Source organism: Macaca fascicularis, chromosome 2 (genome assembly GCF_037993035.2).
Source record: "Macaca fascicularis isolate 582-1 chromosome 2, T2T-MFA8v1.1".
NCBI classification, from domain to species: domain Eukaryota; kingdom Metazoa; phylum Chordata; class Mammalia; order Primates; family Cercopithecidae; genus Macaca; species Macaca fascicularis.
The window spans coordinates 114,963,602-114,980,455 of NC_088376.1; the positions used below are offsets into that span (position 1 = coordinate 114,963,602).

Sequence of the window (16,854 nt, forward strand, 5' to 3'; positions counted from 1 at the left end):
TGCAAAAGACACTAGCCACAAGCACTAGGACATAGGATCAATGACATCCAAGTCAGGGCTCCTCTTACCTCTGCCTTCGACTCTGCTTCTAAGGACAAATGGGTCAGTGTCTCCTTCTGCTGAGGCTCATCTTCTTTTGAGGGCTCCTCTGTCTTTATGGGCTGCTTCTCCTCCTGCAATCAGCATTAGGGGAAAGGCAAGAGTGAGGTTGCTGTCCCTCCGTCTCCATTCAGTATGGCATGCATCCCCAGCTTCCAGGGCTTCTCAGAGTCTTCAGTGTCAGGGGGTCCCTTCACCCTGAGAGATCAATGGGACACCCCTAACAAGCCTGGTGTGTTTGGCTCTTACCATTGGTCACATATGGATTGGTTGTAGATGGTTCAAATCCCCTCACATCTGTGTTCATCCAGCCATAGCATAGGCAGGAAGGGTGGAGGAAAAAAGGCCTGTGATGTCATAATGGCACCTGTGACTCAGGCACCAGATGGTTCCTAACAAGTGAGCCCCCTCCAAGGGAAAGACAAAAGCGCTGCCCATTCTTTTCTGCCAGAAATGGACAAAGCCCTGACTTCAAAGGCAAGATGCCAGAAATCCTGGCCCATTGCTGTAAAGGTTTATAAAAAGCCAGTCATTGGTAATAATATTTAATTGAAAAAACTTGGCCAGGCACGGTGGCTCAGGCCTGTAATCCCAGCACTTTGGGAGGCCAAGGCAGGCAGATCAACTGAGGTCAGGAGTTCGGGATCAGCCTGGCCAACATGGCGAAACCTTGTCTCTACTAAAAATACAAAAATTAGCTGGGTGTGTTGGCTGTCACCTGTAATCCCAGCTACTCAGGAGGCTGAGACAGGAGAATTGCTTGAACCCAGGAAGTGGGGTTTGCAGTGAGTCAGGATCATGCCACTGCACTCTAGGCTGGGCAAGAGAGCAAGACTCCATCTCAAAAAACAAAAAAAGAAAAGAAAAAACTTAAATAGCCCACTTTAATAATCAATAGGGGATTAACTTAATGGTGCATAGTTCATTCATACTATAAAATACTACATAACTATTAAAAATAATGAATTTGATCTATATTACTAATGAGGAAATATATAAAGATGTATTTATAAGTAAAAAAACTAAAGTTCCTTTTGATCCCACTATGTAAACAAAACTAGGAACATAATTCTACACATAAAATTGAATAATTTATGCCAGAAGTTATTATATGATACACATTTTATGTTGTAAATTAATATAAAGAAGAAAAAAGGTAGATATACCAAACTATTACCAATGATTACCTCTGGAGAGGAGAGTTAAATTGCTGACTCATGCCTAACACAGTCCCTAAGGAACCCCATGAGGGTCGAGGACCTGCCTGGACTCCATCTGAGGTTCAAATGGGTTCAAGTGCTCTCCTGTCTTCCTCTGTCCCTGGGGTCTCAAGGCCACAGTCAGATAGATGAGGGGGGCCACTGCACAAGCACAGCCCCTTTCTGCCTGATTTCAGCCTCTGAAGACCCAGCTGGACAGGGTAAATCCCTGAGAGGCACAGCCCCTGGGATCACTGAGGAGTGCACTTGAAATATAGGGTGAGTATGGGAGAGGCCAATGTGGATATGTAGGGGGAATGTAGGGAAGAGGAGGAGGCCATTTGAGGCTGGGATGTGAAGTTAATGGGATGAGGGGGTGGGGAACATGGGAATACATTGAAAGATATGGGAAGTTGTGGGTCTGATATGGTTTGGCTCTGTGTCCCCACCCAAATCTCATCTTGAATTGTAACTCCCACAGTTCCCGTGTGTTTGGGAGGAACCCAGTGGGAGGTGACTGAATTGTGGGGGTGGGTCTTTCCTGCATGGTTCTCATGATAGTGAATGAGTCTAATGAGATCTGATGGTTTTAAAAATGGGAGTTTGGGCTGGGTGCTGTGGCTTATGCCTGTAATCCTAGCACTTTGGGAGGCCGAGGCAGGAGGATCATGAGGTCAGGAGATCAAGACCATCCTCACTACCATGGTGAAACCCCGTCTCTACTAAAAACACAAAAAATTAGCCGGGTGTGGTGGTGGGCGGCTGTAGTTCCAGCTACTGGGGAGGCTGAGGCAGGAGAATGGCATGAACCTAGGAGGCAGGGCTTGCAGTGAGCCGAGATTGCACCACTGCCCTCCAGCCTGGGTGACAGAGCAAGACTCCATCTCAAAAAAAAAAGGGAGTTTGCCTGCACAAGATCTCTCTTTGCCTGCTACCATCCATGTAAGACGTGATTTGCTCCTCCTTGCCTTCCACCATGATTGTGAGGCCTCCTCAGTCATGTGGAACTGTAAGTCCAATTAAACCTCTTTCTTTTGTAAATTGCCCAGTCTTTGGTATGTCTTTTCAGCAGTTGAAAATGGACTAATACAGTAAATTGGTACCATTAGGGTGAGGTGTTGCTGAAAAAATACCCAAAAATGTGGAAGCAACTTTGGAACTGGGTAACAGGCAGAGCTTGGAACAGTTTGGAGAGCTCAGAAGAAGATAGTAAAATGTGGGAAAGTTTGGAACTTCCTAGAGACTTGTTGAATGGCTTTTAAAAAAGCCTGATAGTGACATGGACAATAAGGTCCTGGCTGAGGTGGTCTCAGATGGAGACGAGGAGCTTCTTGGGAACTGGACCAAAGGTGACTCTTATGTCGCCAAAAAGAGACTGGCAACATTTTGCCCCTGCCCTAGAGATTTGTGGAACTTTGAACTTGAGAGAGGTGATTTACAGCATCTGGCAAAATAAATTTCTAAGCAGTAAAGCATTCAAGATGTGACTTGGGTGTTGTTAACAGCATTCAGTTTTATAAGGGAAACAGAGCATAAAAGTTCAAAAAATTTTCAGCCTGACAATGTGATAGAAAAGAAAACCCCGTTTTCTAAGGAGAAATTCAAGCCGACTTCAGACATTTGCATAAGTAATGAGGAGCCGAATGTTAATCCCCAAGACAATGGTGAATATGTCTCCAGGGCATGTCAGAGGCCTTCACAGCAGCCCCCCATCACAAGCCCAGAGGCCCAGGAGGAAATGGTTTCAGTGCGGTGTGCAGCCTAGGGACTTGGTGCCCTGTGTCCCAGCCACTCCAGCCATGGCTGAAAGCGGCCAATGTACAACTTCAGAGTGTGCAAGCCCCAAACCTTGGCAGTTTCCACATGGTGTTGAGCCTCTGAGTGCGCAGAAGTCAAGAATTGGAGTTTGGGAACTTCTGCCTAAATTTCAGAGGATGTATGGAAATGCCTGGATGCCCAGGCAGAAGTTTGCTAGAGGGACTGGGCTCTCATGGAGGACCTCTGCTAGGGCAGTGTGGAAGGTAAATGTAAGGACAGAGCCCCCACACAGAGTCCCTATTGGGGCACCACCTAGTGGAGCTGTGAGAAGAGGGCTACTGTCCTTCAGAGCCTGGAATGGTAGATCCAGCTTGCACTGTTTGCCTGGAAAAGCCACAGACACTGGATGCCAGCCCATGAAAGCAGCTGGGAGGGAGGTTGTACCCTGCAAAGCCACATGGGTGGAGCTGCCCAAAACCATGGGAACCTACCTCTTGCATCAGCGTGACCTGGATATCAGACATGGAGTCAAAGTAGATCATTTTGGAGCTTTAAGATTTGACTGCCCCACTAGATTTCGGACTTGCATAGGGCCTGTAGCCCCTTTGTTTTGGCCAATTTCTCCCATTTAGAATGGCTGTATTTACCCAATGCCTGTGTTATGCCCAGACCGTTTATTCCCCGAAGAAGACCACCAGAGTCCAGAGTCAAAGCTAAGCAGCAAGGATCTTTATTACAGGTTCGAACCTGGAACTCTCACTCGCTCGTGAAACGAGACGGGCAGGAGAGAGCTCCCCCACTGAGCCCCGAACAGTGTTATATAGTCTAAGAAAAGTGGGCATAGAATTATTATACAAATCAGATGTATGATTGGCTAGTGTTTGAACAAGGCGATTTGGCTAACTATGATTGGTTCCCGCCATTTCTGATATATCGGTTAAACCTTTGAGGCGGGAGAGCAGTTTTACACAAAGGCAGTTAATTATATTGCGTCAGGCTGCACAACCAGTTCATGGCAGCAAGAGTTTATCTTACTTAAACACGTCTTGTGACCCTGCCTCAGAACTTATAAAATCTCTGGTACGTGCAGAAAAACAGGTACTCACAGAATTTACGAAATCTCTGGTATGTGCAAAGATTAGAGAGCAGAACGGGGGGGTGGGTACACATCTTTGTGTCCTTTCACCTGTACCCTCAATATATCTAGGAAGTAATTAACTTGCTTTTGATTTTACAGGCTCATAGGCAGAAGGGACTTGCCTTGTCTCAGATGAGACTTTGGACTGTGGACTTTTGAGTTAATGCTGAAATGAGTTGAGACTTGGGGGTACTGTTGGGAAGGCATGATTGGTTTTGAAATGTGAGAACACGAGATTTGGGAAGGGCCAGGAATGGAATGATATGGTTTGGCCCTGTGTCCCCACCCAAATCTCATCTGGAATTATATATAACTCCCACAGTTCCCACATGTCGTGGGAGGAACCTGGTGGGAGGTTATTGAATTAGGGGGCAGATCTTTCCTGCACTTTTCTTGTGATAGTTAATGAGTCTCCCGAAATCTGATGGTTTTAAAAAATGGGAGTTTGGGCTGGGCGTGGTGGCTTACACCTGTAATCCCAGCACTTTGGGAGGCCAAGGTGGGTGGATCACCTGAGGTCAGGAGTTCGAGCCCAGCCTGGCTAACATGGTGAAACTCTATTTCTATCAAAAATACAAAAAATTAACTGGGCATGGTGGCTTGTGCCTGTAATCCCACTACTCAAGAGGCTGAGACAGGAGAATCGCTTGAACCTGGGAGGTAGAGGTTTACAGTGAGCTGAGATCACACCATTGCACTCCAGCTTGGGCAACAAGAGTAAAATTCTATCCCGCCCCCAAAAAAAAAATGGGGGTTTGCCTACACAAACTCTCTTTGCCTGCTGCTATTCATGTAAGACATGACTTGTTCCTCCTTGCCTTCCGCCAGGATTGTGAGGCTTCCCCAGCCATGTGGAACTGTAAGTTCAATTAAACCTCTTTCTTTTGTAAATCGCCCAGTCTTGGGTATGTCTTTATCAGCAGCCTGAAAATGGACTAATAGAGGGTGTGACAGAGAAGGTGTGATATGTGTTCATTTGAGAAGGAAAATAGGATACAGGCCTTTGTTGTAACACTAGTCAGTATTTTACTTCCCCCAACTCCCAACACTCTCCACACCTCCCCTCCGACACACACACACATACTCATGAAAGCCTTGTGCTTCATCATCTGGAAGAATAAACCCCAAACTCCTCACAACCTAAGTAGTGGGCATCAGCTTTTTGAGAGAGAAGAAGACAGAGAAGGCCAAGTGCAGTGGCTCACACCTGTAATCCCAGCACTTTGGGAGGCCACGGCAGATGGATCACTTGCACCCAGGAGTTTGAGACCAGTCGGGGCAATATAACAAAACCCTGTATCTACAAAATATACAAAACTCAGCCAGGCGTGGTGCATCTGTAGTCCCAGCTACTTGGGAGACAGAGGTGGGAAAATCACCTGAGCCCAGGGAGGTCGAGGCTGCAGTGAGCCATGATCGCACCATTGCACCCCAACCTGGGTGACAGAGCGAGACCCAGTCTTAAAAAAAAAAAAAGATAGAAAAATTAAATCAAAAATCTAATTACTGATCAGAATATATGGGGCAACTCACATCCTGTGAATAATAAAAAGCCCTGGCAACATCAAGAAAGGAAATGAGACAGTATAAAGGCAGGTCTGGGCATGGAAGGGCTTCCCTCCGGAGTAGCCAGGAGGAGGAAGAAACACCACTTCATGGGAATGTCAGAGGGCTCCACCTCCAGTTAGGATGCAGAGGGTCACAAAATACTCCCACAGCAACTGCACAATAAGAAAACACCTGACAAACTTAAAACATCACATAATAGTAGTTATGGAGCATCTAAATAAACTGAATTCTAAAGTGGCTCTATCCCTCTCTAGGTGCACAGAGGTTAGTGACTGCTTTCATGCCTGTGGATAGGTACCAAACCTCTGGACACAGGGACCCGCAGGAGTAAGCCTGCCATATGCAGTGAAATGCTGTGATGAGGATAAACCAGTTGAACTTTCAATGGCTGCATGCGAGCTGCAAGACAACTTGGAATCTGGAAAAGACACACACACACACACACACCGCCCCCCACACACACACACAGTGAGTCCTCTGCTGCCATCATTCCTTCCCGTGGGACTTCTGTTGGATCTACAGCAGCACAGGGAGCCAGGGGCTGGCTTGGACAGCAGAGAGAGCTCTTAAGTCTCACAGTGCTAACATTCCACACTTTTGCTGGAGAAAGGAGTCTGAGCCCAGCCTCAAGACATTTGAAACTGAGGGGGATGCAAACCAACTAAAGTGTCAACATAGCCCCAACCTAACTAAACTCCTGATTAGTTGAAAAATGGCCTACCCTAGTCTCTACTGCTTTTTTTTTTTTTTTTTTTTTTTTGAGACGGAGTCTTGCTCTGTGCCCCAGGCTGGAGTGCAGTGGCACGATCTCGGCTCACGGCAAGCTCTACCCCGCCGGTTTCACGCCATTCTCCTGCCTCAGCCTCCCAAGTAGCTGGGACTACAGGCGCCTGCCACCTCGCCCGGCTAATTTTCTTGTATTTTTAGTAGAGACGGGGTTTCACAGCGTTAGCCAGGATGGTCTCGATCTCCTGACCTCGTGATCCGCCCGTCTCGGCCTCCCAAAGTGCTGGGATTACAGGCTTGAGCCACCGCGCCCGGCCTCTACTGCTTTTATCTAGTGTTTGCACACAATTTTTAAAATGAGACACATGAAGCAGCAGAAAAATGTGACCTGTAATCAAAAGGAAAAAAGCAATAGAAGCAGACTCACAGATGATTCATATGTTAGAATTAGCAAAGACTTTGAAACAACAGAGATTATATAAATATACATATAACAGAAAAATGATTTAGAGGTAAAGGTAGAAAAAAATGAAATAAGAAAATGGAGAATTTGGGCAGACAAATGGAAACTCTAAAGAACAGAATAAAAGAAATGCAATTTTTTTTTTCTATTTAAAGAGACAGGGTCTTGTTATATCATCCACCTTGGTCTCAAACTCCTGAGCTCAAGAAACACTCCTGCATCAGCCTCCTGAGTAGCAGGGACTACAGGCACGTGCCACCATGCGCAGTTCTGAAATTCTAAAACTGAAAAATACAATACCCAAAATGAATAGTTCACTAGAGAAAGTAACAAAAGAAAGGATTATCAAACTCAAAGGCAGGTCAAAAAGTTATACGAACATGATAAACACAAAGAAAACTACATATAGGTACAATAATGAAATTGATAAAAATCAAGGGAAAAGATAATTGTTTCTAAAAAACCAGGTGGTTCATGCCTGCAATCCCAGCACTTTGGGAGGCTGATGTGGGTGGATCACTTGAGGTCAGGAGTTTGAAACCAGCCTGGCCAACATGGTGAAACCCTATCTCTACTAAAAATACAAAAATTAGCTGGGTATGGTGGCATGTGACTATAATCCCAGCTACTCAGAGGCTGAGGCAGGAGAATCGCTTGAACCTGGAAGGTAGAGGTTGCAGTGAGATGAGATTGCACCACTGCACTCCATCCTTGATGACAGAGTAAGACTCCATCTCAAAAAAAAAAAAAAAGAAAGAAAGAAAGAAACCAAAGATGGCCGGGTGTGGTGGCTCACACCTGTAATACCAGCGCTTTGGGAGGCTGAGGCAGGTAGACTACTTGAGGCCAGGAGTTCAAGACCAGCCTCGTCAACATAGCGAAACCCCATCTCTACTAAAAATACAAAAATTAGCCCCGTGTGGTGGTGCATGCCTGTAATCCCTGCTACTTGGGAGGTTGAGGCATGAAAATCACTTGAACCCAGGAGGCAGAGGTTGCAGTGAGCCAACATCGTGCCACTGCACTCCAGCCAGAGTGAGACTCCGTCTCAAAAAAACAAACAGCTGGATGTAGTGGCTCACGCCTGTAATCCCAGCACTTTGGGAGGCTGAGGCGGGCAGATCACAAGGTCAGGAGATTGAAACCATCCTGGCTAACACCGTGAAACCCTGACTCTACTGAAAATACAAAAAATTAGCCAGGTGTGGTGGCAGTCACCTGTAGTCCCAGCTACTCGGGAGGCTGAGGCAGGAGAATGGCGTGAATCTGGGAAGTGGAGCTTGCAGTGAGCCGAGATCTCGCCACTGCACTCCAGCCTGGGCAACAGATCGAGACTCCATCTCAAAAAAAAAAAAAAAAGAAAGAAACCAGAGGAAAAGGTCACATTACATTTAGGGGAAGAAAAATAAACAGTATAGACGACTTGTCATCAGAAACAAAAAGAAATCAGAAAACAAAAAATGGAATGACATTGTAGAGTGCTAAAGAAATGGGAAGAGAAAAATAAGCCAACCTAAAATCCTATACCCAGAGAAAATGTCCTTCAAAAATAAAGATGTAGAAATAAAACTAAAAGTTCTGCTCTTATCATTTCTACTTAACAATACACTAAATGCACTAGTGTATTTATTAACTAGTGTATTAACAATGCACTAGTCCTAGCCAGTGCAATAAAGCCTTTAAATGGCCTTAAAATTCTGTTTAAAGAAAGAAAACTGTGTTATTCACAGCATGCTTATTTGCATTAAAATGTCCCCAAAAATGTACCCAAAAAACCTTACTAGAGCTGATAAAGGAATTCAGCAAATTTGCTAGATATCCATGGTGATGGTGGCACATGTCTATAAATATACTTAAAACCATTGAATTGTACATGTTACATAGGTGAATTGTATGGTATGTGAATTATGTCCCAGTAAAGCTGTTTAAAAAATAAAAGTCATCAAAACATTTTCAAGATACAAGGGTAATATATGAAAACCAACTGCATTTTATTTTATTTATTACTATCATTATTATTATTATTTGAGACGCAGTCTCACTCTGTCGCCCAGGCTGGAGTACAGAGTGCAATGGCATGATTTCGACTCACTGCAACCTCTGCCTTCCAGATTCAAGTGATTCTCCTGCCTCAGCCTCCTGAGTAGCTGGGATTACAGGCACGTGCCACCATGCCTGGCTAATTTTTGTATTTTTAGTGGAGACAGGGTTTCACCATGTGGGCCAAGATGGTCTTGAACTCCTGATCTCAAGTGCTCAGTTCAGCCTTCCAAGGTGCTGGGATTACAGGCATGCCACTGTGCTCAGCCAATCAACTGTATTTTCATACATCAATGGATGATTGGGGAATTCTTGATATAGAAGAACAAAGTTGGCCAGAGGCAGCGGCTCACTCCTGTAATCCCAACACTTTGGAGGCCGAGGCATGCGGATCACTTGAGGCCAGGAGTTGGAGATCAACCTGGGCAATACAGTGAAACTCCGTCTCTACTAAAAATACAAAAAATTAACTGGGCGTGGTGGTGGGCACCTGTAATCCCAGCTACTCAGGGGGCTGAGGCAGGAGAATTGCTTGAACCTGGGAGGGAAAGGTTGCAGTGAGATGGACAGAGCGAGGCTGTCTCAAAAACAAACAAACAAAACAATTAAGAACAAAGTTGAAGGATTTATATTATCTCATTTCAAGACTCACTATAAAGTTACAGTAATCAAAACAGCATGGTATAAGAAGAGACAAACAGATCAATGAAATGGAATAGAAAAGCCGGAAAAAGACTTACACTTATATGGTCTGTTGATTTGTTTAATGTACCAACACAATTCAATGCAGAAGGAAACGCATTTTTCAATTTAAAATAAAAGAATCTTGATCCTTATCTAACACCATAGACACAAATAATAATTCAAGATGGATCATAGCCTAAATGAAACCTAAAACTATAAAACTTCTAGAAGAAATCCTATGAGAACTATTTTGTGCCCAAGAATCAACAAAAACTGTTTTCTTAGCACACAGAAAACACTAAGTATAAAATATTAATAACTTTGCCAGGCATGGTAGCTCATGCCTATAATCCCAGCACTTTGGGAGGCTGAGGCGAGAGGATTTCCTGAGCCCAGGAGTTTGAGACTAGCCCGGACTCAAACACGTTGAGACCTTGTCTCTACAAAAAAAATTTTTTTTAATTAGCCAGGCGTGGTGGCATGCACCTGTATAGTCCCAGCTACTCAGGGAGGCTGAAGTGGGAGGATCACTTGAGCCCAGGGATCAAGGCTGCAATAAGCCATATTTGCACAACTGTGCTCCAGCTTGGATGACAGAGTGAGACCCTGTCTCAAAAAAAAATTTGATAAATTAGACTTTGTCCAAATTAAAACTTCTGTTTATCAAAAGACAGCACTTAAGCTACAATCTGAGGAAAGAATATTCACAATACCTATATCTGGCAAAGGACTCCTACTCAGAATATAAGAACTCTTACAACTCAGTAATAAAAAGCAACCTAATAAAAATGGACAAAAGGCTTAAACCAAAGCTTTATAAAAAAAGATATTCAAGTGGCTTCCAAACACATGAAATTTGCTCAACATCATTAGTTATCAGGGAAAGACAAAATTTAAGCCACCATCATGATGGCCAAAATTAAAGAAAAAAAGAAAAGGAGAATACCAAATGTTGGCAAGGATGTAGAACAAAAGAAACTCTCATATATTTTTGATAATACAACCAATTTGGAAATTCATTTGGCTATTGCTTTTAAAATTAAACATATACCTACACCCACTCTCTGACTCAGCGATTTCACTCTTAGGTATTTACTTAAGAAAAATGAAAACATATCCACAAAAAGACTTGTACAGGAATGCTCATAGCATATACTCATAATAGTCAAACATTGGCAACAAGTGAAATATCTATAAATAGGATAATGGATACACAAATTGTGGTATATTCATAAAATAAAATACCATTGGGCAATAAATAGCCAAGAACTAATGATACGTGCAATAACATGGGTGAATCTTATCCATGATATTATATTGAGCAAAAAAAGCCAAATGCAAAACAGAACATATTGTATAATTCTATTTATATCAAATTTAAAACATGCAAATTTGTTGTGGTGGCTCATGCCTATAATCCCAGCACTTTGAGAGGCCAAGGATCTCTTGAACCCAGGAGTTTGAGACCTACCTGGGCAACATAGGAAAGCACTGTCTCTACAAAAAATGTTTTTAAAAATAATTAACCGAGGATGGGTGTGGTGGCACACGCCTATAATCCCAGCACTTTGGGGGGCCGAGGTGGGTGGGCCACCTGAGGTCAGGAGTTCACAACCAGCCTGACTAACATGGTAAAACCCTGTCTCTACTAAATACAAAAAATTTAGCCAGGCATGGTGGCACATGCCTGTAATCCAAGCTACTTGGGAGGCTGAGACAGGAGAATCACTTGTACCTGGCAGACGGAGGTTGCAGTGAGCCAAGATCGCACCATTGCATTCCAGCCTGGGCAACAAGAGCAAAACTCCGTCTCAAAAAAAAAAAAAAAAATTTAGCCAAGTGTGGTGGTGTGCACCTGTGGTCCCAGCTACTTGGGAACCTGAGGTGGGAGGATCACTTGAGTCTGGGAGGTCGAGGCTGCAGTGAGCCAGGATCAAGCCGCTGCACTCCAGCCTAGGTGACAGAGCAAAACCCTGTTTTTTAAAAAATGCAAAACTAATATATCATGATAGAAATCATGAACAGTGGACCGGGCATGGTGGCTCATGCCTGTAATCCCAGCACTTTGGGAGGCCAAGGCGGGCAGGTCACCTGAGGTCAGGAGTTCGAGACCAACCTGACCAATAGGGAGAAACCCCATCTCTACTAAAAGTACTAAATTGGCAGGGCATGGGGGCACATGCCTGTAATCCCAGCTACTCGGGAGGCTGAGGCAGGAGAATGGCTTGAACCTGGGAGGCAGAGCTTGTAGTGAGCCGAGATCACGCCATTGTACTCCAGCCTGGGCAGCAAGAGCTAAACTCCGCCTCAAAAAAAAAAAACCTCAGCTGGGCACAGTGGCTCACGCCTGTAATCCCAGCACTATGGGAGGCCAAGGTGGGCGGATCACGAGGTCAGGAGATCAAGACCATACTGGCTAGCACGGAGAAACCCCGTCTCTACTAAAAATACAAAAAAAAATTAGCCGGGTGTGGTGGTGGACGCCTGTAGTCACAGCTACTCGGGAGGCTGAGGCAGGAGAATGGCGTGAACCCAGGAGGTGGAGCTTGCAGTGAGTCGAGATTGTGCCACTGCACTCCAGCCTGGGCAACAGAGCGAGACTCCATCTCAAAAAAAAAAAAAAAAAAAAAAAAAAAAATCTCAAGCAGTGGTTGCCTCTGGGAGTTGAGATTGATTGGAAAGGGATACAAAGGGACTTTCTGGGATGACATGAATGCTGTATATCTTGATGCGGTGTGGATTGGAGGTATATGCATTTGTCAAAACTCATTTAACTTCACATTTAAGATTTCTCCATTTCGCTGTACATAAATTATACCTGAGCTTTTTTAAGGAAGGTGAAATAAAGACATTTTCCAAAAAATAAAAGCTGAGATCGTTTATTACCAGCAGACTCACACTGCCAGAATACTAAAGGAAGGTCCTGGGTGGAAGCTCAGAGCAGCAGGTGGAAATGAAAGCCCCACAATGATGATTATGTGGGCAAACAGAAAAGATCATCTTTTTAAATTTCTTTAAAACACCATTGAATCCAGTGCTGGCAAGAGGAAGTAAGTACACTATAGATAATCTTTCCTAGTGATTACAATAGAAAACTCTGGACAGAATACAAAATCAACTAGACTCTGAAAAGTAAACAATAGCGACCAGGCATGGTGGCTTACGCCTGTAATCCTAGCACTTTGGGAGGCCGAGGCAGGCAGATTACCTGAGGTCGGGAGTTCGAGACCAGCCTGACCAACATGAAGAAACCCTGTCTCTACTGAAAATACAAAATTAGCCGGCCATGGTAGCATGCGCCTGTAATCCCAGCTACTCAGGAGGCTGAGGCAGGAGAATCCCTTGAACCTGGGAGGTGGGGGTTGCAGTGAGCCAAGATTGTGCCATTGCACTCAGCCTTGGCAACAAGAGCAAAACTCTATCGAAGAAGAAGAAAGAGAAGAAAGAAGAAAGAAGAAGAAGAAGAAGAAGAAGAAGAAGAAGAAGAAGAAGAGGAGGAGGAGGAGGAGGAGGGGGAGGGGGAGGAGGGGGAGGGGGAGGAGGAGGGGGAGGAGGAGGAGAAGAAGAAGAAGAAGAAGAAGAAGAAGAAGAAGAAGAAGAGGAGGAGGAGGAGGAGGAGGAGGAAGAGGAAGAGGAGGAGGAAGAAGAAGAAGAAGAAGAAGAAGAAGAAGAAGAAGAAGAGGAGGAGGAGGAGGAAGAGGAAGAGGAGGAAGAAGAAGAAGAAGAAGAAGAAGCAGGAGGAGGAGGAGGAGGAGGAGGAGAAGAAGAAGAAGAAGAAGAAGAAGAAGAAGAAGAAGAAGAAGAAGAAGAAGAAGAAGAAGAAGAAGAAGAAGAAGAAGAAGAAGAAGAAGAGAGAAAGTAGCAATAGCACACAGATTGGGGAAGAAAGTCAAATGTGAAGAATTATCAGCTCCGGTTTCCAAGTCAAAGTCAAAAACAGCCTAAAATGCAGAACTGCTCAAGTGTGAACATAAATAATCCAAAAGAAAGTCCTTATTTTGGATCAGAGGATCAGAAAAAGACACTTCCTCATGCTAGAGAGTATGGACAGCATCCTTCTTCTTCTTTCTTTCTCTTTTTTCTCTTAGCCCTACCCCAAGGCCAGGCTCCGTCACAGAACCGCATTGTCACAGTGGTGGTGCTATGGGCACCTGAAAAATCATCTCCCTGGCTAGAGGAAATGTACAAAGGGACGAGACCCCTGTAGTCCGAAAGCAGTAATTTTTTCTCATTGCTTTTGCCACTTTGCCCTGAAGGCAGCTCTAGTCACATGGAACTGCATGCAAGTATAGTGGTCTATAACTCTGAGACAAATCTATATTTCTGGCCAGAGGAACCAAGAACATAATTTCTAGGAGTGGAAGAATGAGGCAAGTCCAGAAAATAAGGAAAAGGGAATCCCCTAATTCTGTGTATAACAAACACATGGCCGGGCGCGGTGGCTCACGCCTGTAATCCCAGCACTTTGGGAGGCCGAGGCGGGCGGATCACAAGGTCAGGAGATCGAGACCACGGTGAAACCCCGTCTCTACTAAAAATTACAAAAAATTAGCCGGGCGCGGTTGTGGGCGCCTGTACTCCCAGCTACTCGGGAGGCTGAGGCAGGAGAATGGCGTGAACCCGGGAGGCGGAGCTTGAAGTGAGCCGAGATCACGCCACTGCACTCCAGCCTGGGCTGGGTGACAGAGCGAGACTCCGTCTCAAAAAAAAAAAAAAAAAACAAAAAAAAAACAAACACATGTCTCAGGTTCATGCCTTAGCTGCACATTATAAATCAAAAATAAAATGCTAAGCCCCCAACCACCTGAATGAACCCCTCCTCTTGGCCAAGGGCACTCCAAAGTTAACCTGTAAAACTAGTTCAGGCTATGCTGGAAAGTGGGAGTCAGACATACCTCATTACTATTAATATGAACACAGACCTTAAGACTGATAGAACAGACTCTTTAAGTCTGATAAGAAACACATACAATCTATTTTCTCTAAAGCCTGCTACCGGGGGCCTCCATCTGCATCATAAACCCTTGGTCTCTGCAAGCCCTTATAACCCAGACATTCCTTTCTATTGATTCCAAGTCGTTAGATAATAACCAATTGCCAGTCAGAAAATCTTTGAATCTGCCTATGACGTCGAAGCCCCCACTTCCAGTTGTCCCACCTTTGCAGACCATACCAAGGTACATCTTACATGTACTGATTGATGTCTTATGACTCCCTAAAATGTATAAAACCAAGTTGTAGGTCACCCACCTTGGGCACATGTCATTAGAACTTCCTGAGGCTGTGTCACAGGCATGTCCTTAACCTTGGAAAAATAAACTTCTAAATTGAGACTTCTCTCAGATGCTTTTGGTTTACAGCATCCTTTGAAAAACGAACTACAACAAAAACCACTTCCAAGTCCCAAACTAACCCCTATGTAGCAAATGCAAGGGCAGACCCAAACAGCATAGAAAAGGCTTTGAAAGCTGACACTGACATCAGAATTATCATCCGTGGAAAGCAAGACAAAGCCTCTGGCCTTTATGTAACTGATTTGTCTGCTAAAATAAAAACTAAACGTTGTCCAGAGATGTAATATTTAAACTGTCTAGGATGCAATCCAAAATTACTCAATATATGAGGAGCCAGGAACATCTGATTAATTATCAAGGGAAAAGACAATCAGTTCTTGCCATTCCCAAATCACCCAGCTGTTGGAAATATTGAAGACTTTAAAGCAGTTACTGTAACCATTATCCATGAAGCAAAGGTGAACCCTTTTTTTTTTTTTTTTTGAGACAGAGTTTTGCTCTTGTTGCCCAGGCTGGAGTGCAATGGCGCAATCTCAGCTCACTATAATTTCTGCCTCCCAGGTTCAAGTGATTCTCCTGCCTCAGTCTCCTGAGTAGCTGGGACTACAGGTGCCTGTCACCACGTCTGGCTAATTTTTGTATTGTTTTAATAGAGGCAGGGTTTCATCATATTGGTCAGGCTGGTCTCGAACTCCTGACCTTAGGTGATCCGCCCGCCTTGGCCTCCCAAACTGCTGGGATTACAGGCGTGAGCCACAGTGCTTGGCCGAACCCTTTTCAAATGAATGGAAAGATAGGAGCCCTCAGCAGAGAAATAAAACAAAACAAAAATATAACCAGGGCCCTGTCCTCCCTCTCCCTCAGGAGGGCAGACGGGTCCACCAAAAATTAAAAAATAAAGAAATATAACTGAATCAAAATTTTAGAACTGTAAAATACAATCAATATCTGACATAAAGAATCCACTGACAGGCTCACTGGCAGAATGTCAATGACAGAAAATCAGTGAATTTGAATATAGAGCAATTGAAATTAACTAATCTGAACAACAGAGAAATAAAAGATTGGAAAAAATAATAAACAAAATGCCAGTGAACTGTGGAACAGTATCAAAAAGCCTAACATTCATGTTATTGAAGACCTAGAAAGAAAGGAGAAAAATCGTTTAAAGAAATAATGGCTAAAAATTTCCCAAGTTTTGTAAAAGGCACAAATCTACAGATTTAAGTATCTCAGCAAACACCAAAAAGGATATACTCCAAGAAAACCATGCCCAGATACATTATAATCAAATTGTTGAAAACCAAAGGCCAAAAAAAAAAGAAAGAAAGAAAAGAAAGAAAAGAAAAGACAAAACACCTTAAAAGTAGCCAGAGAAAAAATGATGCATTACTTATAGGGAAATAATGATTCAAATGACCGAACTTCTCATCAGAAATCATGGAGACCAGAAGACAGTGGAACAACATCTTTAAAATGCTTCAAGAGAGCTGTCACCCAGAATTCTATATCCAGAAAAAAAAATAGTTTTGAAATAATGGTGATATAAAGACATTCTCAGATGAAGGAAATAAGAGAATTCATTGCCAGCAGAACTATTCCTAAAGAAATGCTAAAGGAAGTTAGGAAGAAGAGAAATAATATCAGAGAGAAACTTGGAACTTCAGTAATGAAGAAAACATAACAGAAATGGTTATCTAGGTAAATATAATAGACTAAAAGTAGTAGTCTTTTAAGTTCTTTAGAATATGTTTGATTGCTGTTACAGTATTGTCTGGTGGGGCTTTCAAAATATACAAATGAAATGCACACGGCAACTATTACATAAGAAGGGAATATAAAGGGACTTGTATGGTTGTGAAGTTTCTACATGTTACTTGAAGA

The 16,854-nt window shown here is 43.7% G+C and overlaps 1 protein-coding gene across 1 annotated transcript in view; it reads right to left on the minus strand.

Moving 5' to 3' along the window:
- The window catches only part of LOC102130310 (IQ domain-containing protein F1), a 33,445-nt gene that overhangs the window by 7,314 nt on the left and 9,277 nt on the right, over window positions 1–16,854 (minus strand). The window contains exon 2 of the mRNA XM_065540669.2: window positions 69–173. Within this exon, the coding sequence (XP_065396741.1) occupies window positions 69–173 (105 nt within the window). The remainder of the gene's footprint in view (window positions 1–68; window positions 174–16,854) is intronic.